The sequence below is a fragment of the Phoxinus phoxinus genome (genome assembly GCF_949152265.1).
Source record: "Phoxinus phoxinus genome assembly, chromosome: 25".
Lineage (NCBI taxonomy): Eukaryota > Metazoa > Chordata > Actinopteri > Cypriniformes > Leuciscidae > Phoxinus > Phoxinus phoxinus.
This window is the reverse complement of record NC_136900.1, coordinates 12,722,488-12,749,566: the sequence shown is the minus strand read 5'-3', so window position 1 is coordinate 12,749,566 and position 27,079 is coordinate 12,722,488. Positions and strand designations below refer to the sequence as shown.

The window sequence follows — 27,079 nt, the reverse complement described above, 5'->3', positions numbered from 1 at the left end:
TGGCGAGGCGAACGCGCCACAGCGCAGCACAGTCCCACTTGATGACGTCGATCAGTTTCCGCTGTCAGTCATTCCCCTCCTCGTGCCTCCTCTACTATAGCTAGAAGAGTCGCTCGGGCGAAAAAAAAGTCCGACTCATCGACCTACGGACTACAAACTTTCTCCTAACACCAATACCTCGAAGAAATGGAGCTGGGATTATGGAATTAAAGCCCGGAGCGCTTGCGATGGAGATTTTATTGCTGGAACTGCTGCTTTGTTGTAGTCTGACGGTGATTCGTGGTGAGTAAAATAGTTTTTGTGAAGTTTTTTTCCTACGGCTCTGAGGTGTTGAAGTCATTATATCACCGAGAACAATGTGATACAAAGTAAAACGCACGAGCGCGAAACAAACTAGGGCACGGTTGGTCTCGTGCAGGTTTTTGCCTAGTTTGTTTTGTTTCGCACGAGCGTGTATTTTCCTGAAGAAATGTAGTAGTGCAACAATAGTTTGAGAAGCAACTTTAGTGAGTTAACGTACGTCTGCGTTAAGTTGAGCTGATTTGATCTAAACCATAGTCTGCGTCGGCTCTGTTAACCCAGATGTGCACTTCTGGAAGTTGAGTTGAAGCTTATAAACAAAAATCAACATTTTGTGATGACTGCTGTAAGCATTTGACATGTTTGATCGGAGTTTTTTTAGCTCCCAGGACGAGTAAACTGCTCTGGTTGTGTGTTATGGAGGGCCTCGGTGGTGTCGGATGTCAAACAGCGAGAAAAGAGTGTAAAGTTATTAAGTGGGCTTTTAAAACTTTTTAAAAGCTTGTTGTTTTACCTGACGTTCATCTGAATACTATTATTGCCTGTTTAGCGGATAAACTAACGTTACGGTTTCAACGGAAACACTGCTGAAGTTCAAGAGTAAAAAAGAAAGACTCTCAGCAAGCCCAGATACCTCCTATATAAAGAGCCAGATTTGTTTTCTAACACATTTTTAATAAATTTATAACCTTAAATAACATTACTTGTGCATAGCAGGTAATTCGTCTGAAAGTTAATTGGATAGGATACGTTTAAGCCTATTGGTGTGTTCATATTTTTTTTTATTTGAACGTATATTAATATTATGTCTGTCTGTAATAGTCTCCATTTTCTAGTTTAAAATGTACCTGCATGGTAATGCATTAATTTTTAGAAGTAGTCTAAAAATTATATGATCAATGAGGTAAAAAAACATGTTTTTACATTGCTTTAACTCATGTAAATAAGTTGAAGTTATACAAGAATCAACTTCTTTTTATGTCAGTTTAATGTAATTTAAGTTGAAATCACTTAACATTCAAGTTGATTGTACTTAAATATTTAAGGCAGCAACTTTAAAATAGTAAGCAAAATAGTTTTTAGTGAAGTATATCAAATTTTTGAATGTCAACTCCCTTTTTGAATATACATATCAACTATGCTATTGGAACAAAACCTATTAATTAAATGTCTATTTAAAAAAAGCCTGGACACATGATTAATAGATGGTTTCATAATGTTATTGAGCAGCATTGCTGAAAACTTTGCTGTTAAAGTTGCTGGTGAGAAATGGGCGTTCAAACAGGGCCTGTGCTTAAATATTTATAGTTTTAGCACCATGTACTCATTATTGGTTTGCTGGGATGTTTATATTCACTCCTAGCAAGAGCGAGAGATTGAACTCTGGTTTGGTTTTATTTCTGGGGGAAGCAAGCAGAACCGTGTGAATATTTTAATTCAGATTCATTGAGTCACTATATGCAATGCAACAACTCCTCTATTTATATTGTATTCAAACTTTCTTAACTTTTACCAGCCACTACACATAGTCCTTCTATGTAAGACTACTAAACCATTCCAACAAACTTAATTGCTTAAATGATGCTTAAGATTATCAGTTAATATACAATTAGAAATGCTTTGATTTATTCAGACTTAAATGTACATGAACATTTGAGCAAATAGGTTTGCAAAAGACTTCTTATTAAAAGTTGTAATATAGTGTTACCAAGTTGTAAAAACAAATCTAGATTCTAGTCCATTCCAATCATTTAAAAAAGTAAAGATACAGATCTAAAACCTTTTGGAAAACCTTTAAGTTCCACAAAGAACAATTTGCTTAAAATTTCTTCATTGTACTATAAGGAAACCATAATTGTGTGCTTTTAAAGGGATGGTTCACCCAAAAATGAAAAATTTGTCATTACTTACTCACCCTCAAGTTGATCCAAACCTGTACAAGTTTCTTTCTTCTGTTGAACACAAAATATATTTTAAAAAATGTTGGTAACCAGAGAGTTGACGGCACCCATTGACTTCCATAGGAAAAAAATAATATGGAAGTCAATGGGTGCCGTCAATTGTCTGGTTACCAACATTCTTTAAAATATCTTCTTTAGTGCTCAACAGAAGAAAGAAACTCATACAGGTTTGGAACAACATGAGGATGAGTAAATGATGACATCATTTTTTGTGTGAGCTAGCCTATCCCTTTAAAGAACCCATAAACCAAGATTATAATAAAAAGCAAAATCAAGAATTTCCTGCTGCAAAGTACCATTGCAGAACCTTTAGTTTTCAAGAGTGAGGAAACAAAACCTCCTCCTTCTTGGCTGAAATGTAACTTAATTATAACAAGCTACTTTGTTTGTATTGTATGCTATGCAGCCGTTGTTGCATTATTGCAAGCTATTATATTGCAATTATGAGAACAGACCGTCATGTTATTTGTTCTTTTAGAGTGTGGGCTCGGTGTTCTTAAATGTTTGGAGGAAAACCTGATTTTATTCAGGTCACGTCAATAGCAAGTGGTTCATTTGTTGACATGCCGCTATGTAAGGTTGGTAATGTCTGCCAGCAAGCATCACTGCAAATGTCAGAGCCTCATCTCTGTAGTTTTTCTAGTAGTATTAATTCAGATTCAATAAGTATTAACTACTTATTTTGTTGTTGTTGTTATTGTGTATTCTAAGATAAAAGCGATTGAGGACAATCTGTTGCATGTATTGCTAATTTAACATGCGTGAACAACAAAAGGCCTTGTTACATTTTTGCATTACAATAACCACAAAACTTTTGATGCAGTTGTTAAGCTCCTACTGCCGATGCTAATCACTCCTTAAGCTAATTAAACAAGTTTGCATATGAATAAAAGGAGTTATGGGGGGAAAATGAAGGAAATGTAGCATCCAGTCCCTGTTTTTATCTTCTTATGAGTGTGTGTCTTTGCAGGACTTTTGTGTTTTAATGTTATTTTTATGTAGTTTAAATTTTTTTGTAGACTATATAAGATAGATAGATAGATAGATAGATGGATATATTTTTAAAAATGCATTTTGAGAATTTAAACATGTCTTTAAGTGTGAGTTATTTTATTAGGATCATAAGAAGGTGTCACAGAGTTCACCTTGGGTTTTTTTAAACGCTTTGCGTGTTTGCATACTTGCATGTTTTCCTTAACGCAATCTCTTGGCTTTACTGTATGGTCTCTTGCTGATATGGGTTGGAGGAAGTGAGCGACCGGGTTTTGATCATAATCAGACAGATCAGGTAGGTAAAAGGAGATTGAGGACAGAGGAAGAAAACAGATATGGTGAATGAGCTGCTGAGCAGCTTTTCATTTGAAGCTCTTTTACCCACTTTCCAGGATTCTTCACGTGTTCGTAAACCTCTAGCCGCCTTTGTGCTCCTCCCTTCTGTAGACGGTTAATTCTGGTGACAAGCTCAGACTCCTTCAGCTGTTTCTTTGTGCTGTTCCTCTACAAAGGAGGAGCCCGGTGGGCCCAGGTGCTCTCAACAACCCCTCCTGGCACTACAAAAGTCGGAGAAGAGCGGAAGTTCCTAAGTCATATGGGTGCTTGGTTATAGAGTGGAAATGAGTTCTCCTAGGGACGTCTGTTTAGAGAGATTAGCGATCTTCACGCTGTGGCTGAAATTTATTGCTGGACTTTTGCTGGATTTTGTTTCCTCTAGTAAGCCGCAGTGTTTAAATGTCCATTGAAATGAGACCTGCTTTGCTTTTGTTTTGTCCTCTAGATCTCTGGCCCGTTGACTCTAAAACCATTACGAAGTTTCTGGAGTTCATCTGTTTTCCCTTTTCATTCTCATAGTGCACCTCAGATGTGCACTGGGTAAAAGATTTGTGTCCACGGAAGTGCTGAACTCCTTAAACAAATCTTTGAGTGGCTTCTAATTATGTTATATCTGTCTATCTATCTGTCTATCTGTCTGTCTGACTGTCTAAAAGGAATTCTCCTATGGCTAACTTTCTTTATCATCACAAAAAAAGAAAAAGATTAAAAAAAGAAATCAAATGCCTTACAAATAAATCAAATTAGGCTATGTAAAATTAGGCTATCTAAATAATGCAAAAAAGTCATTGAATAGCCATTGAATAGTCATTGAAATTGAATAGCCTCTGTGCGGACAATAATTAAATTATTTTAATTTATTTAACCATATTGTTTATGAAAATTATGTGAGAAAAATAAAAGCTGAATGAACACCGGGAAACTGAAGTGCTTTGTTAGCGGGTTAATTAACCAAACGCATCCTATATAAGATTAACCGTATAGGATTTAGGGCAGGCTATACAAAATAAACATAATATTACAATTATATCTGCACAAAATGGCACAAATGCAAAAGTGAACTTGAACTAAGTTACGTGTTAGTTAGAATGTGCAACTCCTGTTGTGGATGCGCTCTTCAATGCACTGAAACACCGCAACTAACTAACCCAAAGAATTCACACCGTTTTTATTACTATAGTGCTTTAAATGTTATGTATTATGATGACAGTCCCAATCGTAGTTATTAATGTGTGCATTGAAGCTAAAGATGAGCGCCGATGCGCTTTACTACCGCGTTACTTCCTAACTAAATGCATCCTGTATGAGATGCATCAAATGTGTATACACACAAAATCCCTACTTATACTGGACCATTGAACAACCTTTATATTTTGTAATAAAGGTTACTCACAAGGGCTCATAATCTAATTTTCTTTAAATAAAGCCTAGCTATCCTTCAACTAATGTGTTTGATTTAGTCCATAACTGAAGGAAACGACACGGGGTGAGTAATCTCGTCTGTTTGAGTAGGAGATTGTGCTGGGTAGCGGGGGTGGTCGTGGTTGTTATATGCATCATGCTGGTGGCGGACGGTGGTGTATTTTCTTGCGCATTTGGGGCGCAGAGGTCTGTGTGATCTCATAAAACAGTGCAGCTGTTGGGACGAGGGTTATCTTTTTAATCCCCACTGCTCTGTGCTCGCCGGGGAAGGAGGTGGCTGAATCCTCCCAGGCTCTAGTGGACCATTCCAAAGGCTTTTCTGTGCAGATTGAAGCACATGCTGCAATTACACTGCTTGAATATGCATCGCCAATAGTCCCACCTAACTAGGGCTGGGCGATAAAACGATAGCGATAATTATTGCGATTTAGTTTTCTATTAATTATAACACAACTGAAAATGGGTCCTATTTCCTCTGTTGGTGGCCCATAACATCTGCTGGTGGTGGCAACTTTATTTCCAACTACTGCGGTGAGCCTTCAAAATGGGAATTTATACCATCTTGTCCTATGTTCTCAAATGAATGACAAAAGCTCAATATAATGTTTATGCACTATGCAGATAATGCTGTGCATGCTTGTTGCAGACCGTTGCACTGGTGATAATAACCCACATGCGCTGCCATTTCTGTTGCATATGATCAACATTAAATGCCAAAAGCAGAACGAAACAGAGCTGCTCGTTTGAACCACGCGCCACATGGAACATTTATCAGCTTGGCTCAAAACACACCACAGCGTGAGCCAAGAGCGAATGCATTTACTCGCTGACCATCTCAATCACACGACCAGTTAACAGCGCTGTGAGATCCTGTGAGAAGCATTCGAGTTCGGTGCAGCAAAGTTCTCCCATACAAACCACAAATGTCTTGTAATTTTAACCACTTTAAAGCCAGATGAAATGGCGCTGACTTTCTGAACAATACTGACACGGAAAACAGGGGAAACATTGAGCCAAAAAACCGATAGATGCCTTTTAAATCGACAAGTCGCCAACTTTTACCATGATTTACTATAGTAACACTAGCTGAAACAACGAGATTGTGGCCGAACTGTGGGATATTCATACCTAATTTTATTAAATTATTAATATAGACATTAAATGAGTAATGTAAGTGCAATGCGAAATATGGAGGAATAAGTCCTGCCTTCTAAAGAAAATCAACTGATATGAACATTTTTATCATGATGAGCTTTTTGTCCATATCGCCCAGCCTGACACCAAACTGTGTAATATGTAAATGGTTAAAGAAACTAACTGATAAGAAGAAAGAATAGACCTGCATCTCCTTTTCAGAGTGATTCGAGTTGGTTGGTTGGTCTCTGACTTTGATGTAGTTGGAAAGCTGGAAGAAAGGAGTTGAAGAAGTGGACCAAATGACTGAAGGAGCAATCTGTGGGCCAGGCGAAGTGAGGACAGGGGTTTTTGTTTGATGTCTGGGGTCTGTTGTTGCTTACAGCATGTGTACTTCACGCCTCTGTCACTGTTTAGTAGACGAAGTGCTGTGTTTGTATGAAGTGTATACAACTGTAAATCATGCTAAAGTTGCGTTTACACTTGCCAAATAATTGCAAGACACTTCCTGTGGTCAATGCCGGCCACACAAGTTTGTGAAAAACTGTACGGAAAGATCAGCTTAAAGCTGTTGTTTTGGATCATTTTATGTTTACAGTAAATTTGTCTTGAATAGTTTTATATAGCCCAGATTAGAGAGAAGGATTGATCAAATCTGGCTTCCTAGAGTGCTGTATATGGCAAATTACTAACTTTTTAACTTTTTTTTTTTTTTTTTAAGTAGTATTATCTTAAGGAGTTATGTTGCAATTATGTGGCTTAAATTATCTTCCTTTTATGCTCATCAATGTTTTACACACTTTTTAGTAAATCATATTAATGGCTTATTTATAGTTGCCTATAACTTAAAAGACCTTGTTACGTTATCCCTGCTGACTAGTGAAAAAATAACCCTCAAGCCCAAAATTGCTGCGGTGTTTGCTTTTAGATAGCACCAAATCACACATCGTGCGCTGTTTAGTCTCGGATGACTGCTTTCTTAGCGGATAGCATCACGTGATGGAAAATGCCACTTGAAGGACCATTGAAATCTTGAAGTAACAAATTGCTATTACTTTTGCTCGTACTTTAGATTGGCATCTAAACAAACCTCTAATCACAGGAATTAAACTTTGGCGTGTAACTCATCCTGCAAAGTTTTGCTACAGACTTGAGTGATATAGCTATCTGAAATCATTCAATTTGTTGAGGAGAGGCTATTAGCCTAAGCGATCAGACTTAGTTTTTACCTGGGTGAGGAAAAAACCTGCATAAAAAGTGTGCGTGTATATTTGTATTATTATTTTTAATGGAACTGTTTATTGAACAAAGGGCAAAGGATATAATGCAATACATAGATGAGAGCTGTACAAAAGGTTACTCAAAAGTCTGATGTATCATGTTTGATACTCAGTTTAACATGATATTTCTAAAAATAATGTATGGATAATCAACTAAACCTAAGTGGCTTCATTCCAGTCAGTGTTCGTTCACCTTGAAATATTACTGACAATATAAAAGTTATTCTTACATTTACGTTACAAAAAGACAATTATACTAAAAGGCCTTTTTTACTTGCTAAAAAAGTATAAACTATCAATCAGATGACAGAAGGCATGTAATAGATTATTTACAACAGGTTTTTCATGTTGCTAACTTGGAAGCCTTCGAAATTTGCGTATCAAATATGATAAAGTTGGCAAGTTTATAGGGTTAATATTAATCCTTGAGGAGTTTGAAGTGTTATTATTAATAGCATTACCACGAACATCAGAAACCCGCAGTTGCTTGCCGATGGTGACATGGTTCTTAGTAAAGCGGCATGCTGGTAAACCACAGCAGGACGTCCCAACCCTCAGCACACTCGCCATAGCCATTGTGTCTGCAACTAATGACATCATATGTCCTCCCCCCCCACCCCCTAGAAGTTATTGACTGCGACGTGAGTGGCACTTGCTGGCACATGCGGACGGGTGCGAGGTGCCAACTGGCAGTCCCGTGGAGATATCTGGGTGCCAAAATGAAGGGCAGACATTTCCGTTGTTTCCTCTGATATCCTTTCCCTAGAGAGCGTCACATGTGCCTCTCATTTAGCTCGATGAGTTTATGAAAAACACTGATTATTTAGAGACCGGGAGCCTGGATTGCTGCAGACAGACAGAGTGGATTACAAGCACGTTTTTTGAAAAGGCAGATTCCTTGGTAGCAAAAATGCAGAGTCATAATTTGTAACGAAAATGTTATTGTCTTGTTCCAATATTTTTTAATGATTTAATTAAATGAAACCTTGCCTTTGGTCACATCTGAACTTTCGCCACCAGGTTCTCCTTTGCTGCTCTTCGCCAACCGGCGGGATGTTCGTCTGGTGGACGCGGATGGGGGCCGGTCGGAGTCCGCTGTGGTCGTCAGTGAACTTGAGGATGCGGCCGCAGTGGACTTTCTTTTCTCTGAGGGTCTGATATTCTGGACGGATGTCAGTGAGGAGGCCATCAAACAGACCCACTACAACCTCACTACTATCTGTAAGATCAGTGTTTTTTCATTTGGAATTACTGTAGATGCCAATCAACTCACTCACACTGACGAAGGCAAAGAGACGAAACGTTTGTCAACTTTATCTCCTGTCTGTAATAAAATAATTTATTTTTTGCATTTTTTTAATTACTGTAGATGGCAATGTAGATATTGCTATTTTTTAAAATATACTCAGCCATGGGTTTTTATTTCTTTGAACACAATGCTGTTTTCCATACTACTAGTTATGCACTGATACTAACATTCTGGATGATACCGATAAGCTGATAAATAGAAATGGATATTAAAAAATAAAATGCATTAAATAATCAAAAGGTAATAAAGCAATGTTGTGATGCTTAAGTGAATATAGACATCACAACATAGACTACTGTTCAAAAGTTTAAGGTCAGTAAAAGTTTTAATGCACAAGCATTTTACTCTTTGGCTCACGAAGGCTGCATTTATGTGTTTAAAAATGCAGTAAAAGCAGTAATATTGTGAAATAGGTTTTCTATTTTAATATGTTGAAATATAACGCGATGCAAAGTGGAATTTTCAGCATCATTACTCCAGTCTTCGGTGTCACATGATCCTTCAGAAATCAAAAAATCTAATATGCTGATTTTTGGTGCTCTTATTATAATACATTTTTCCTGCTTAATATTTTTGTGGAAAGCATGACACATTTTTTTAGGGTTCTTTGAAAAATAGAAATTTCAAAAGAACAGCTTTTATTTTAAATTGATTTTTTTTTAAATAACTTAAAAAAAGTCTTTATTGTCTCTTGTGATTCATTTAGTGCATCCTTGCTGAATACAAGTATTAATTCCTTTTTTTTTTTATCCTACCCCAAACTTACAAATGGTAATGGATGTCTAATAATATTGAAATGTCATTGTTATAAAAGTGGTGGGAGCTTGTTGTAGAAAAGCTCTCTTTTTAAGAAATAGGACTGTTTTGGAGTTAAATATTTGCCATAATCTAGTGCTCTAGGTTAGCAGTAGATGATGACAAAAGTAATGTGAAAAGCAGTTACTAATAAATACAATTTTACAATAATTTAAATTAAAAAAATTGGCCAATAACTGCAATATAATCTTTCATGGTTCCACATATTCAAAAATGCATGTGATTAGTTTTGAGAACAACCGAGAATCAATGCTGTTTGGCATCATTTCTCAGTCAATTAGGACATTATTTGAATATGAATACATTTTTGCTGGCTGCAACTCTGCACAGCAAAAATGTTGGACCATTATCTAGAGGCAGAATAAAACATTTGAGGAATGCTTAAACTGATAATACTGTTATGGAACTGAATGGACGCCTTGTTTTTCAGCTATAAAGGAGGCAACACTGGGCAAAGGGCAGACGGTGGTGGTATCAGGTCTGGATTCTCCCGATGGCTTAGCCTGCGACTGGCTCGGACGCAAACTCTACTGGACCGACTCTGAGACGAACCGCATCGAAGTAGCCAACTTGGACGGCACCTCTCGTAAGGTGCTCTTCTGGCAAGATCTTGACCAGCCCAGGGCAATAGCGCTAAACCCTGCTCATAGGTGAGTTCCTTCCTCTCTGGTCTCATTTCCTCTTTTTCTCGTCCTCATTCTCCATTCAGTGGGTGGTCTTCGCATGCGTCCTTCCACCCTTGACCCCCCAGCATTCATTAATATATGCCCTAGTTTATTTATAGGCCATTACAACTTCTCCCCTAAAGGGAGATTGGGATGCAACGTAGCGTTCAGGCTGTTTCCTGTTGTTGTGTGGCGTGTAGATCCTGCATGACAAACCTTCACTCTTCTGGTGCCGTTTGTTCACCCCGAAGTAGATTCCACTTGTGTGTCTACTCTGACTTAGCTGGCGAGTTGGTTTGTTTATATGCAACATGGAACTTGAGTTCTGAGAGATCGCTCTCACTTACATTACTTAAGCCCTGGCTTAGCATGTACGCACGTACTTGGCTTGAGACATGTGCGGTAATGTGAGTCACAGTCTGTGCCATGTCTTATAGTTGGAGGATTGTAAAAGTTTTAAGAATATCAGCAAATGTACTTTTTTTGAGGATTTTTTTTTTGGGTGGGGGACTAAAACAACACAACGTACATTCACATCACATGTTAACGCAGAGGTCGTAAAGTGACAGCAGCCTTATAAACCTACTGCCGTTTGTTATTAATGTTAATCAAACAACAAAAGACAAAGAGAAAATCACTTACTGCTCTTCACTGCATAACATCAGTAGCTTTATTAAGAATCAGTGTATATATCATTTATACAGTAAAGTCTGTTGTGTTTGATTTTTACATTAGTTTAATTTCTTACTTGAATACTACTGTTAATACACCTACTGTGAAAAAAAACAAAACACTGTTTATTTCAAAATAGGGAAATTAATTTGGCTGTACAGTACTGCTCAGTCAACTGGAAAATATTAAAACCAACATAAAAAAGTAAAATCGTGAATAGTGATTTTATATTAATGACCCTAATATGAATTACTTTTGGGCTTTTTATATTTCTGTCAAGTTGTTTACCTGCATTTATGTATGTATGTAACATCATTTTATTTTAAATATATATAAATATAATATATATATATATACTTGTATAAGAGAGACAGAGAGAGAGAGAGAGCAGACAGAGAGAGAGAGAGACAGACACACAGAGACAGACATAGACTCTGGGCTGTTTTCTGCCGATTAAATATCAAGGTCATTTTAATCGTGACAGCTCGAGTCTAGGTTAAAAAAGCTAAATGCACTGCTGCTGAACTGTGCTTTTCACAATTTTATCATCCATCTAGTTGCTAGCCCAAAGCTTTTAGCTCATTGTGTATTTATGACACCCAAGAGCTAGGACATTTTTCCCAGAATGCATTTCACTTTGTACGGTGTATGATGAAGACATTAAAAATGGAGCCAGACACTGTTCCTGGCCTGTAGCCTAAAGAAACACCTCCATACCGCTTACTTTTTATCAAAACATTAGTTGCCTGTTTTGTAAAGTTCATTGCATTTGAAAGAAATTTTCAGAGTGAGAGATCCGTTCTCCAGCGCAAAGATCCTGTTATTTTGCAATCCAAAAAGTTAACGTCTGTTAACATTTTTGAGCAGATATATTTAATATAAGCTTCGTGCACTTTTATTTTCTTATTGTCACCGCCCGAGAGCTTTGAGTTGAGATTTACCGTGGAGATCCAAGACCTCTGTCGGGGCCCTGCTTCAGATCACTGAAAGGGGGCTCTGCTTTTCACAACCCCCTCAGAGTGAGAGCAACCGCATGCAGGGGCCCCTGAATTATGTTTGTCTGTTCTCAAGACACGTTCATTGTTTTCACATTCTCCAAAAGAGGCTTGGGAGGAGTGAAAAGATGAATTGCCATCAGATGAAAAGAATGGGTGTTTTTTTATTTATTGCCATGCTAAGTTTGCTGACTCTTCTTGAATTTTAAAGTATGACCAAAAAAATACAGTTTTTATTGCCAGACAGACATGGCACATCCAAATATCTGACAGAAGTGTTTTATTTGGAGTTATATAGCGATGAGGTAGGCCTACCTGATATTTAACATTTGGAGCCATTGTTCATTGGGTGGCTCCAGTCGATGTTCTCTGTTGCGTGGCCAAGCGTCAGGTTTATAACACAGACAAAATCACAACAAACTCGTTCCCACGCACTCCAGAGATACAGACGCTGGTTGTTTGTCAGAGACTGTTTCTTTAATGTGATATCTGGTTTTGGTAGCAACCGCACAAAGAGACTCAGCATTGTTATGGTACTTTACCTTTCTTCTGCAGAGTAAAATCTCTAGAAATGTGGTTATAAATATGGTCAAATATGTTAAATGGACATTTGAGTAATGCACTTCTTTTGGTAGCTAAACACATTAGCGAATTAGCTTTCAGAGGAGTTCTTATCTGGTTTTAAGCAGGTCTAAAACTGTAGGTTTAAAAAAAAGTGCTGATAACCATAGTAACATAAAATATATACATAGTCAGTCACATAGTAACATATTCCTATAAGTGTTACACTAACCTCTGCCAGACTTGCGGCCATGTTAGCGAAATCACAGCAAAAAAGGTAGTCTATCAGGGCTCCAGACTAACTTTTTTCACTAGGAGCACAGTGGCCCCCAACTGAAAATTTTAGGGGCACAACCAGAAAATTTAGGAGCACACATCGTAAATCAACATACTAACCAAATATTCACATTTCTACTAATTTCCAGTGTATTACTAATAAATATTTAGATAATAGATGCAGAAATTACAATGGCTTTGCACTCTGATTTAACGTTACATCCTCTTGTCTTCTAAAAGCAACCGGCAGTTGATTTATTAACATGTCACCGCCTACTCTGTGCTTGAGGCTAAGATTGTGTTTAACTAGCGTATTGCGTTTAAACTGTGAAGTGCCTGCACTGTCGGCAAACTTCGTGTTCCCCGCAGTTATGGGGTAGCGACTACAACATTCACAGTTCATGGAATTTGTCTTCTTACAGCACTACTACCTCAACCAGCTGAATTCTCGCAGCCAGTCTTCCAGAAGATGGTGGGTTCGGCCTTTTTCGCCACTAAAACCTCTCACTCTGAATCATCATCCGACTGTGACACTGTAGGGCTGCAACGTTTCAAATAGCTCACGGACACGGTTCAGTTTGTATCACGGTTTTAGGTTCACGGTTTCGGTATGATTCGGTATGTGCTGTGTTCAGGGGAAAAAAAGACTACTGTAAAAAAATATTAAAGAAAATAAGAACAAATAATCTAACCACTAGCAAAAGCACAAATAAATGCAATAGAGCAAAGATAGCCTACTAATAAAATAAACTATGCTTTTCAGGTAGGTCTAACATTAGTTTTCAGGTACAGAAATTGAATAAAATAATCAAATGTAAAATAACATTGAATATTTGACTTTATAAATTAAAGATTAATCCTTATTAAAGTTACAAAAGCTATTCAATTCAGAGCTGATTCTGTAGGCCTACCCGATACAGTGATAAATGTTCACTTAAGGCATAACTATAGGATACTCATCAAGACGGACATGTTGACATACTTTTTGTATGAATTTGTCCATTCAAGTGCAAAACTTGAAAGATAACTCAATATTTGCGCGCTGTCTGACATGAGTAGCCTATACGCATACACACACAGACACGCGCGTGCACGCACACACTCACGCGCGCACAAATCTAGACGAGAGTTCTCTTTCGCGTCTTCCTCTTGAATGTTTACATTGGCAAAACATAAATGATGAGTTTAGTTTAAACATCGATGGTAACGTCTGCAGGTCAGGTCTCGTCTGCGCTCGTGCGCTATCAACTCCCGGGTAATGACGGCGTAAATGACAGGTCGTGTTTGAGCATTTGGCACTTGCATTGAACCGTGTTTACAAAGAGTAATCGTTTTGTTCTCTGTTGTAATGTATTATTTGGGAAGCCAGCAGGTGAATTTAACTGGCACACTAGCCGCAGAACGAGTCAATAGTTCGCTTGCTCGTTGCTCAGACGCACATAGCAGGTTGTGATATTTGTCTCCGTCTCCTTCCCACAGACGTTTAAACGCGCGCTCGATTATCTCTAGGACCCTCCCCCTCCACACATTAGCCACTTACAGTGGCCATTCCCTATTCTTCTCGCACTCATTGGCCTGTGTGCGACTGGATGTAAAATTCAGTCGCACACACTCAAATTTTGGTCGCAAAATGCGACCATTTGGTCGCAGTCTGGAGCCCTGTCTATTGTTAGTGTAGCGATGTATGAACCACGGATTGAAAGTTACTTTCAAACTTTCTGTTGGTAACCTTGGCAAGGTCCACGTGGGGAAATCTTTTGAATTCCAGATAACATGGATTCCTATCGAAATGACTGGAATTTGAAAGCACAAATTTGTTAAGCAACAGTAAATGCGACCACGTTTCGCAGCTGAATCAGACCACATGATTTCTCTTATTTGATAGCTGTAGCAATGGTGTTTGAAGGCCATACATTTAATTTCTCAGAGGTTTCTTAGATGGCTAGTCAATTAGCCTACCATTGTGAGTGACTCATCCCTAGCTAATAAGTTGCTAAATTTGAAGGCAAAGTCCCAGTTATAAACCTCACTACAGATTGACATTCGAAGAGTTATTGTCCTTGTTACTGCCTTCTGCAAAACCATTGTTCAACCGCCTCTTTGTTCTGTCAGCCGTCAGATTTCGGCTGTGGTGTAATGCTAAAGTTCCTAATTGAGAAAAATACAGCACAACCGTTGGAGCCACAGGCAGGCTAATAGGATGCATCTCAGGGGAGGAAGGGGTGGTTGAGTTTTCACGCTTGGTCTCCCTGCTGGCATGAGGCTTGATAAGTGTTTCCGTTGGCGACACGCTCGCTGTCGTAGCTTGTACGCTACAAGTAATCACGGCTTCTCTGTTCGAATGCTTCCCTTTTATGCATTTTTTTTCTTCTTGTCAGTTGTCTTTTTTTAATCATTCCCCCTTGTCTTCATTCTCTTTTCTCCCCATTGGCTTTTTTTGTGTTGATTAGAAAACTTACATTACATTTTGACATATTATGGATGTAGTTTAGCCACACAACTGTAATATAACTTTTCAGATTCCCTGTTCCCTCACAAATAGGCTAATAGGGTATACTTTTGGATTGCGTGATTTTTTTTTTTTGTGTGTGTGTGTGTGTGGATGATTTTGATTTGCAAAAAAATTGCTGTACTTCTTTGTAGGGCTGTACAATTTGGCTGAAAATGTTGCGATTTATTTATCAATATGTCTAAATGAATATTATTACTAAATAATTATGAATCAAAATAAGAAATATTCGTATTGTAATATTTCACGTGAGGAGCAGCATGTGCAAACCGAGCTTCCCTTTTTTGGTATAAATGTTATATTTGACAGGTTAGTATAGCTAGTTTACGATCTTTTTTGTTTTCCATGCACATTTGAATTGACTGCTAGTATTTCCTGAAGACATAAAAAGGCTTTCTGCCAGCAAAGAAGATTAGAGTTGTTGAGCATGTGCTTAGGTTTGGTTGCTGTGTTGTGTTTCCCTCATATGAAGTGTTTCAAGCGAGACAGGCTCTGGCAAATATAACGCTGATATGATTTGCTTTGAAAACAGCCTGCTCTTGAAACGTTTGTTTAGTCTAACTCCAAATCCATGTTGCCTAACCTTGAGCAGCTTCCAGTCAATATGTAAACCGTTGCAAACTCAATGTCCCACCATACTTGCGTGTGTTTGTTCTGATTGCATGTTATACTCCTTGCAAATAGGGATGTGCAAACTACATATTTTCATCGTCTAGTCGGTGGGTTTTCTGAGTGACTGGTTGACTAATTTTGACTTTGTTTTCTCTCGGATAATGGAATCCAGCTGACTGACCTCTTTTCTTCTCAGGTACATGTATTGGACCGACTGGGGGGAGGAGCCGAGAATAGAGAGGGCGGGAATGGATGGCACCAATCGACAAATCATTGTACACAACCAAATCTATTGGCCCAACGGACTGACCATCGACCTCGAGGAGCAGAAGCTCTACTGGGCAGACGCCAAGCTCAGCTTCATCCACAAGGCCAACTTGGACGGAACGGCTCGGTCAGTTCCCTTATTCTTTCTCTCTTATTCTCAATTCATCTCCTTGTATTTCTTTCCCTTTACCATCCGGTTTGAAGCTGAATGGTATGGCGTCTGTGGCCCAATCCAAACACTCCCTGTTTGTAGGCCCTGCTCGGGACCCCCCACCCCACCACCACCACCACTTCCGCCCACTCTTAACTTGAGATGACCTCCGTGCCATATACCACTGTAACCCGATCCTGCTTGGCATTATGGGTATGATTTGGGCCCCAAAGCCAAAGGGTTACATTTCCTTTTGTGTATGTAGGATTTTGTAGCAACTTCAATAAAGAAAGGTATGTCGGACCCTCTGCTATGTTGAGATTTGCATTGCTAGTCGATCTGCCAGAGTCATATGGTCTGACTAGGCCTGTAGTTCAGCAGACGTCATTGAAAGAGGAAGCTGACCTATATCTGGAGACCAGAGTATTATAGAGATGTATGTGAATTTAGTCCTCTATATGACAATTGATTCCTTCATTTTTTTTTTTTTATGGTCTTCCATCTTTCATTAATAACCTAATTATTGAATAAAAATAACCTAATCATTTTAATTGAATAATATAAAGTTTTTTTAAAAGACATTAATAAACTTTAGGTGGCATTCCTGGTATTCCAATAATATTTATATATATATTTTTTTATTTGTTTATGAATAAATGAAGTGGCTTTCCTAGTTTGCATTAAGTGGTGCTTCTATTAATATAAAAGACAAATCAATTTAGTGGTTTAATTTTCAATGTTGATTATAAAATGTAATTTTTATTCAATTTTAATTCATTTAATAATTGATTCATAATTTTTTTTAATGCCATACCCAGTCTTACATTTATCAATTTATCAATCTTGAATTATTAAATTAATAGCTGGCTCCCTCATTTAAGTGAATTCCTTATATGCCAAAAAAGACAAATCAATTAGAAAATGTATATTTTTTTATTATTATTTTATAATTTCAATAAATAAGTTCATTTTGAAATGCCATTCCCAGTCATAGAGTTGTCAGTTTAAAAAGATTGTTTGATTTAAATTATTTTTCAATTATTATATTGCTAATTGGTTCCTTCATTCTTTTTAAATCGTATTCCATAATTTATGTACCGGTAGATGGATTTTTTTTTCTGTAAATTGCATGCTTTTTTCTATCCCTACTCTGTCATGTTTACTTTCAAGTAATAATTTACTCTGCTTGGTTATACTTTGCCCACATCAGAGTTGTGTAACAGAGATGGATGATTTGTTGTGTAACCTGGAAAACACCGGAGAGCATCTAGTGTAATGCTTTAAAAGGTATTTTCGTCTTACAGCTGTGGATCAGTGGTGCGCTCTTTATTCCGGTTTCTCAATGACACACAATCCTCACACTGAATTGGCTGGAGAACAGACACTTTGTAGGGATTCTGCTCACTGTCACATCTTAATTTAAAATGGTCAACATTTCTCTTTAAACGTTTACCCTTGTTTGTTTTTAAAATAAAAAGCCCTTCGAACACCTTCGTTTAGTAGGTGTTACAGATTGCTTGCTTCAAACGTTCCCGTTACTACCAAGAGTGCGTCAAAAGCTGTGAAAAATCTGGTTGTAATTACGTTTTGAGAACACTGACCCCCACACCACCACCAGCCCTCCCCTCATTCTGCTGTTCGTCACACGCTATTAAAATCGGGAGGGTGAACAACATGTCAAGTCTAACTCTTCCATGCACGCTCACGCACACTGACTCCCCCGACCTAACCAGGAAAATGTATCCACTCTCGACCCACTACAGCTTGATGATTGATGAACGGCATTTGTTGGAATGGCAGCATTATGGTTCTGAACACTTGTTGCTTTGATCCGCACCCGTTTATTTATTTCGGGTGGTTCAGAAGGCCATCGTTCGGCTGGACAAACGCGACAAGCGGCGCTCAGATGAACTCTGAAGGGAACTTCACTTAATAAGGGCAGCTGTACAGTTCGAGCACGGGGATGACTCCCTACTAACGACCGAAACAGATGTGGTCTTACAGGTCGATGACAGCCTGATTTGTTTAATTCCCCCCCTCCTCTTGGAAAAGAAGTCCTATGGGCCCCCCAAAGGGAGGTGGGAGGGGGTTCGGTTTCGCATGAGCTCCAGATTTCCTGAAGGGTCTAAAAAAGACTTCAGTCCTCGGTTGATGTTGTTGGCTTCTTGTTGTGGTCTTAAATTCAGGTTCTATATGCCTTTTTGGAAAGGGTAATACCTGTAGGCCTCTTATGTCTTTAAAATTGAGACATGTAGGACAACCAGAGTCCCTAACTTACATTTACTGGAATTATTTCCCATATAAAGAATTCCGACTGGATTCATAAAGCATGCTGGCTTGGAATGCGTGTTCCCTGCTGAAAAGACCAGCTTAGAGCATGACACACAAGCTGGTCCAGGCTAGTTTGTACACATTAGTGCTGGTATAACTGGTGAATCTTGGTTGACCAGCATGGTTCTGAACACATGAACACAACCTGGAAGTGTTGCAGTTTACATGGACACACACACACACACACACACACACACACACACACACACACACACACACACACACACACACACACACACACACACACACACACACACACACACACACACACACACACACACACAAACAGAGTCATCATTTATTGAAAACCTCATGTTGTTTGAAACTTGTATGACTTTGTCTTCTGTGGAACTGAAGATGTTATAAATGTTTTTGTTTATACCGTCAAAGGCAATGGGGTCCAAAACAATGGAATTTTCATATTATAATATTTTTTTATTTTATCAAAAAAAGTTTTTAAAAGTCTCTTATGGTCACCAAGGCAGCATTTATTTGATCACAAATACAGTAAAACAGTAATATTGTAAAAATATTTTTATAAAATAACTTATCTATTTTAACATTTTAAGATGTTATGTATTAATGTTTTCTCTCACTTGTGATCAATTTAATGCATCCTTGCTGAATAAAAGTACTTTCTTAAAAAAAAAAAAGAAGAGACCCAAACTTTTGAATGGTGTTCAAAACACCATTTGACATTTTCAAAAATGTCTATTGTACTTTAATAGCTTTAAACGTCCAAAATGCAACATATGTTGGCCATTCGAGCGGGCTGTCTATTTACATTTATCTGTTGACGCTTACAGAGAGGCCGTTGTGGAGGGTTCTCTCACTCACCCATTCGCCCTTACTCTTTATGACGAGACGCTCTACTGGACCGACTGGCAGACCCGATCCATCCACGCTTGCAACAAACACACCGGAGAGAAACGGAGAGAAATTCTTAATGGCATTTACTCACCGATGGACATCCAGGTGCTGGGCCAAGAGCGGCAGCCCAACAGTAAGTCTACACATCACAAAAACTCACAACAGTTGTTGATAGATAGTCTGGGGGTTTTTTTCTTTCTTTTTTTGTCAAACCAGAAGAAAATACTAATTTTTATCCCAGGGCTCATGAGTTATGTGCTGGCCCTGAGATTCAGACTGTTTTGAAGCTCTAATGCACAACAAATTTTAACAAATCATGATTGCGAAGGAACAGAAATGTTCAGTGTTGCGCTCAGGTCAGTTTCCCTCAAGAGATCCTTCACATTCCATGTTTCATTTTTTTTGTCCTTCTTTCAACACTTACTGTACAGTCTCTTTGTAAAAGTTTCAGCCTTTTGGCCCATGAGGCAATCTGGGTAGAATAGTTCTCAGGGACTGAAATTTTTCAAGTGTCCTGCATTCCACTCTGAACAAATAAACACAGCTCCTCAGTGGAGACAGGGAACAGTCCCAGCACGATCCCACCCCCACCTTAGTCTGTGTGTGAGGATGTGGGTGTGGATTGCTCCGAAACATTTAACAGCCTGCAAAAAGCCCAACTAAAATGTTTGTTGTGTTGGAGGTAAGATAATAAAGAAAGGATATAGGCAAGGCAACCATCATGCAAATAAAGAATGAAGATCTAGACCAGTGAAGATTGATATATAAAGTATATACACAGACATACATGCATACAGTATATATTAATTTAATTATATATATATACACACACACACATTATGTAAAAACAAACTTTTATGTCAGATGCGATTTAATCGTGATTAATCAATTTGACTGCACTAATTATGACTGTGTGTGTGAATATATATATATATATATATATATATATATATATATATATTTTATATTTTTTTATTATTATTTATTTATTATGCAACTGTGTCTTTAGTAATGCAAATAAAAGTCAATCGTTATTCTTTGTCCTTAAAAGTGTGCCAGTATCAATATTTTGTGAATTTCCTCACATGTCCCTGAACTGTGGACCGGTCATCAGTCAATGTGCTGCGTAGACACCACATCTGCAAGCAGCACTGAGAAGAGGGGGGATAACAAGTGTTGGGTCAGGGCCGCATGTGCTTTCCTGATGGGAGTAGATGCATTTTCTGAGAGGCTATGGCGAGCGGAGCGTGACCTGGTGGAAATGGGAAAACCTGTTACAGGAAATAAAATGTTTTTGCTGCCACCTGCTATTGTTCAAGGGTTGCAGTTTTGTTTAGGAACTGAGCAATGCTGCTTTTTCGAATCACAGGTGAAAAGGAAGTTCATGGCCGTTTGATACCAAATACTCCATCATATGAGGAAAATCTCTAGAGTTCCCCAAAAATAACATCACTTTTCAAACAAGTCCTACTGTAGGAAAGGAAAATCACAAATTTGATCTCTTTATTATCTGAATGGTTTCTCCTAGACATAAATGTAATTAAACTTAGACTGTTCCTTAAATCATCTGCTTCTGATATTCTTCAGATTTGCTGTGATAACCAGTTGATGTATAAATTAAGCAAAACATTACTACGAACACCAACAAGTCTCCTGAGCAACCTTTGAGCAGGGTTAATCTGTTCAACCATGGTTATTTAAATACCAGACCTGTATTTACAACATAATTCGCTGCTCTAAAACATTAATCGCCCTATCTGATGAACTTTCTCAAATATTGGTGAGAATGTGGTGAAACATTCACACATTCTTTGGATCGCTCTGTTTTCTGGTCATTTTTTAACCTAGAGGTCATTGCTCTTTGCAGTAATGTCTAATAAACAACAGTTTTATAGCTTTCCTCTTTCCCTGCCTTTGCTCCACAGTTCAAACTCCATGCAGTGAAAGAAACGGAGGCTGTTCCCACCTGTGTCTCCTCTCTCCCGTGCCGCCCTTCTACAGCTGTGCTTGTCCAACAGGAGTTAAACTCCAAGAGGATGGAAAGACTTGTCGACCAGGTAAAAAAAATAGATAGATAGATAGATATAGGTCTTTTAGGAGAATGGAAGGGTTGTTGTATTTATAATTTTATTATGATGTCCCTGCTCTCGAGCGTAAAATTAGATTTTTATGAACTGTGGCCTTTCATGGGCTGGTTTTGGTATGAGGATTGGCATACTTTGCATCTATAAAACATTTGCATGCCGTCCCGCGCAGAAAACTATGACAGAGACTAATGTTTGACAGATGGCGGCCCCTTTGAGTTCATCATTCAAAATCACTCTCCTCTGATTAAGCAATCATGAATCATAACCTTGTTCCATAACATCTGAACAGTTTCCCTCCGTTTTCTCATTCTCATAAGATTTTTAGCCTAGAGTAAGAGCTAGTAAACCAATTTTTGGGCTTTGGTGGTCCTGTGTCAAGTTAACCATAAGGGGGTGACCAGGTTAGACCAAGGTTAGTTTGAATTACTCAGGGGTTTGTATGTTCCCACGTCTCCACACAGTGCCCCTTTGCTCATTGTACAGCGCGTTTCAAAAAGATGGACCCGATTTGAAATCGCTACATCTCTGCAACCACGAACCACCCATGAATGAAACTCTCACCACTTGAAAAGGCGGGGCATAGAGTTTCAATGGCCACCACTAGATCCCTCTCCCAGCGCATCAACAGCCTCTAGCCTCAGTTGTTTGTAAGATGGTGAGATCTTTTTGAAACACCCTGTTAATTGTTGATTAAGTCATCATGGGGTGCTTGGAAGTAAAGGGAATTTCAAAATGACATTTTCCTGGTCTGTAAAAATCATTGAAATGGATAAAATCATGGGATTTATCCGTTTAAATTTGTTATTTTAAACTTAACTAACTTTTAATGAAAAAAAAATCTTATTTCATTAGTGAAATTTAGTCATTATAACAAAGTAAACTGTCAATAGCAGAAAGATCAAGTTGCCCAAAAATAACTTTTTCACAAAAGTAAAATGCATTTGACTAATTAAAATGAATGAAATTGTTATTTTGTTCTTGATGAGGATGTACATTAAGCATTAAGGGCTACTCTAAAATCAGGCGTCACCCCTGGCTTGCTTAAGGGTTTTTTTTCCCAGCCTCTACAGAACAGACTCATCCATTGTATCTGTGCACCCAGCCTGTTAACAACAGACTGCTCTTTTATTAGGAAAAAAAAGATACATTCGCCCCTTCCCAAGTTGCTCTGCCTTTCTACTTGAATTTATAACTCCTTCAAATTTGAGGTAGTGTATTCCCAGGCCAGGAAACAATAAGATGTATTCTTTAAGTCCTCATTCCAGTGGTGCAAGTGAAACATGTAGCTGTCCAGAATTGCGTTAGTGGAGGACAGGGGAGGTTGTCTGGCCAAATGAAACGTATTCCCACTGACCTCAGGATTAAGCAACCCTCCTGAAAAGTTAGACAACTAATCAGAACTCAAACAATACCCCATTGTACTGGACCTTGATTAGTGGCAAGGGCACAAGCGGGTCCAGTAGGACAAAGGATTAGCATGAGCAAACTTCCACACCTTGTACTTGTTTAGCTTGGTTGGCTAAATTGAAGGCATTTGTTTTGGTTTTGTCAGACGTCCACTCACTTTGATAACATGCAAGGCAGAACGAAGGACAAATTAAAACCAAAAGCAGCAAAAAAAGCACAAGAAACCCTAGAGGAGCTGTTTTTCCCTCTTCTTATTGGTGTCAGCGCTGATGGATGTCACTACTTATTGGGTGCCGTGGACCGCAGCTGGTGTTGTGGGTACTGAAGCATACTCGGTTACAAAGAGAGATTAAATAAGGACAAGGTTGGACCTAATTGCTTCCACAGATTGGGTCTAGACAGATTCTACTATTGGTATTTAAACCTGGCATGCGTTTTTTGCTATGGAGCAATGCGATCTCGCAGTGCAACGTCTGCAGGGAAAACTCTGCAATTCATGCTACTAATTGCTATTGTCAGCCTTAGTTTTCTTTGACGAGTTGAATTCATGCCCTAGGCATGGTAGTAGTCTTAATATACATCTTTGTAGACCCTTTTGCATGGTTTTACTAGATCCTGTCATCCTAATTAATGTAGACAGTGTAGGTCAAAGGCCACAGCATCTCTGGTACTTGAATTTGTTGCAGGATGGACAAAAGAACAGAAGTCTTCATTGTTCTCATGCTCAACCGTATGAGCAAATCTCTATCTTATTCCCAGGGGCAGAACAGGTGCTGCTTCTGGCTCGCCGTACGGACCTTCGGCGGATATCCCTGGACTTACCTGACTTCACGGACATAGTCTTACAAGTCAGCGACATCCGGCACGCAATCGCCATTGACTATGACCCGGTTGAAGGATATGTCTACTGGACGGACGATGAGGTTAGGGCCATTCGCCGCGCCCGAATTGATGGAAGCGACGCCCAGACTCTAGTCACCAACGAGATTAATCATCCAGATGGAATTGCGGTGGATTGGGTGGCACGCAACCTCTACTGGACGGACACTGGCACCGATCGCATTGAAGTGACCAGACTCAATGGCACTTCTCGACGCATCCTCATATCTGAGAACCTGGACGAGCCACGAGCCATCGTGTTGGATCCAATAAATGGGTACTAATGTTATGCACTTAATTTAAGGTAATTTCTGAGATTTCTAAGGAGATTCCCTTTGAAATACCTATTGATTCTGTTGTACAGATACATGTATTGGACTGACTGGGGGGAGATGGCCAAGATCGAACGAGCAAACCTGGATGGCACTGACCGGGTCGTGCTGCTAAACACCTCTCTTGGTTGGCCCAATGGTTTGGCCGTAGACTATGTTGCAGGAAAGCTTTACTGGGGCGACGCCAAAACAGACAAAATTGAGGTAAGTCAGCTAAAGTTTTACTTTAAAGGAGAATTGCTGTGCTGTGGTGTCACATTGTTGCGTGGGTTACTCAATAGATTTCTCTTTACTAAAATAATATACGAGTAGCAATGAGTAGTTCCATGCTCAACAAGGTGAATTGAGACTCTTGCTTTAGTGCTGATTGAATAGTCTGAATATGTGGAGTAATGAGAGGGGACCTGAGAACTGGCAGAGAATCCAAGGGTAAATACCTTGTCGAAAGTGAGCAGCTAGTCCTTCAAGTACTTCCTTGAAGTGATCATCGTAATGGCCTTGTCGAAGGCTCTTTCTCGAAAACATACAGTTGTTTATTTGAAACTACCATTTGAATTCCACCCCTATCCTGCAGTAAGTGAAATTGCAGGAATAATCTAAAGAGAGAGTCTTGAGACTTGAGAGTGCATTAAGTGCACATTCTCCATTGACACTGTCAGTTTATTAAGCTGTTTCAATGTGAAGTGGTTTTGGAATCTCAGACTAGTTTTGTAATATCTTAAAAAAGAGGGACACCAGACATCCGGTCAGTTCCCGAACTTTTGTTTTTGTACGAAAACCCAACCATTGTGTATATTTGAAAGGATTTCCTGTGTAAGGTTTCATATTTAGATGGATTTTTTTTTCTGTTTTAGCATTCTAACTCAGGCCTCAGTCCAAACATCTTGATTTATTCTGTCATAATTTTTCTCTGTCTGTTTTTGTTTCCTCAGTGTCTGTTCTTTTGTGGCACAGGCTTCTTGGTTTGGGCGTTTTCATGGTTTTGGCATTGTGCAATTAGTCAGCTACCTGTAGGCACAGGTCCCTGGGTGTCATAATACAGATTTTTTTTCATGCCGTCAATATGCCTGAAAGCCTGTCTTGTAAACACAAAAGAAGCAAAGGAAACTTCCCCCTCTTATTTTCTCGCGCTCTTTTGCTTTTCTCACGCTGACTCTCAACGATCTTTCCAAACATGCCTCTCAATATATTTCTATACTTGGACTAATATTCTCTTATGAATTCCATTAATATTAAATTTATTAACAATAGTTAATGCATTAGGTATCATAAACTTACAATTAACAATTTTACAGCATTTATTTAGTGTTAATTTATAAATAATTACTGTTAATTTATATTTTTTCCTAATATATATTTTATTCATAATATTTACAATATATCTAATGTTATATTTTACAATTTGAAAAATGTGTTTGTATGTGAAGTTAATATTAACCTAGATTAATAAAATAGTTGTTTGTTAGTTGATGATGCCTAATGTATTAACTCACATTAACACATTTTAACAAATGGAGTGCATTATAGATCAATCTGGAATTTGTCTATATAACAATACAGTCAATTACATGTTATGTAAGCCCATAAACCTGTTAACCTAGGTGTGTGGCAAGTTTGTGTAAGAGCACTCAAACTGTGCCTTTAAAGGGTAGGTATTATTTATTGATACACTGACTGAACTCCCAGCGAGCAGCCTGCTTTGGATGTTTTGGTGACACACAGCTAGCAAAATGCCATCACAACTAACCTGTTCGTAACCCAGGACTTTTTCCAGTCTGCCAGGTTTCCTGCTGTGGCGTTTTAAGAGAAGGGGCAGTAGGACAGGCGGGCCAAGGGTGAACAGCAGGGCAAGGGCGGCCTAAAAATCACCACGACACTGCGCGAGTCCCTGTTTGCGTGCACTCTGCTTTACTCTCTCTTTGAGATGCGGAGGTGTTTTCTGTGGCCGTCTAAGGGAGGAGCTAGGTGGTGTTTTCCTGTGTTAAAGCCAAGCTGAATGAGTTGAGGATTAGGGCACTCCTGCTGACAAATCGAGTTCGGTAAAAGGCCAGATGCTCATTGAAGTCCACTTGCAACACCTTCTAGAATAATTCTCTCCAAATCATCGCAATGAAGGACTACTGAGCACTGGTACTCTTTAAAGCTGTGTTTCCTATAAAATATATATATTTTTCCCCTTATCCAGTGGTTTATTTTTTTGTCTGAGCCGATAGCCTCGTAGGCAGCGCTCCGACATATAGCACGGTTGCGCTTCGGGCGACCCGGGCTTGAGTCTTGGTCCTTTCCTGATCCCGCCCCCCTCTCTCTCTCCCAATTCACTTCCATGTCAGACTTTTACACTCTCCCATCTCAAAGGCAAAAATTTATCTAATTTTTAAAAAACACGCTGTTTTAGCTGAAGTTTGTATACTTGACTGACAGTTTCATCGTGTTGCTCAGAGGTTGCCATTTTATACATCAAGAGTTGAGTTATATTTCATTGAAGTTACAATCTTGTCTCATATGTTTCTTCCTTACTTTCTTGGGAGAAATAAGAATAAAACACAAATAAGATATTTTTTTACTTAAATAAATGCAGGTTTCTTGGTAGATCTGATTGCAGTGTGAGACATTGTTGAGATCTTCTCTGAAACTCTGGAGGAGACTTGTAAGATTACTGTGGCCTTTCTTCTTTGAGGCGCAAGCAAATGTCTCAATCTAATCTCATTGCTGTAAATGACAAAAACGGTTGAGTTATTGCTCACGTTACTCTTTTATTAATCTTTACCTTAAATGTTTCAACTTTGTCTTAAATGTTACTCCTTAAGATAAATACAAAAATATTTTTTTTAAACAAATGAGACAATTGCTCAGATAATTAAGTACAGAATTCAGCAGTTATCTTGGCAGATCTGAGTTCTGCATGAGACATTGT

General features: G+C 38.6%; 1 protein-coding gene across 2 annotated transcripts in view; it reads left to right on the top strand.

Annotated features, from left to right (window-relative positions):
- Window positions 1-27,079, top strand: part of lrp5 (low density lipoprotein receptor-related protein 5) — a 54,635-nt gene continuing 27,556 nt past the window's right edge. For both annotated transcript variants that reach the window (XM_079603532.1, XM_079603531.1), the window contains exons 1-8: window positions 1-282; window positions 8,447-8,647; window positions 9,982-10,201; window positions 16,038-16,235; window positions 19,397-19,593; window positions 21,386-21,517; window positions 23,714-24,110; window positions 24,198-24,369. In XM_079603532.1, the coding sequence (XP_079459658.1) occupies window positions 201-282; window positions 8,447-8,647; window positions 9,982-10,201; window positions 16,038-16,235; window positions 19,397-19,593; window positions 21,386-21,517; window positions 23,714-24,110; window positions 24,198-24,369 (1,599 nt within the window). In that variant the 5' untranslated portion in view covers window positions 1-200. The remainder of the gene's footprint in view (window positions 283-8,446; window positions 8,648-9,981; window positions 10,202-16,037; window positions 16,236-19,396; window positions 19,594-21,385; window positions 21,518-23,713; window positions 24,111-24,197; window positions 24,370-27,079) is intronic.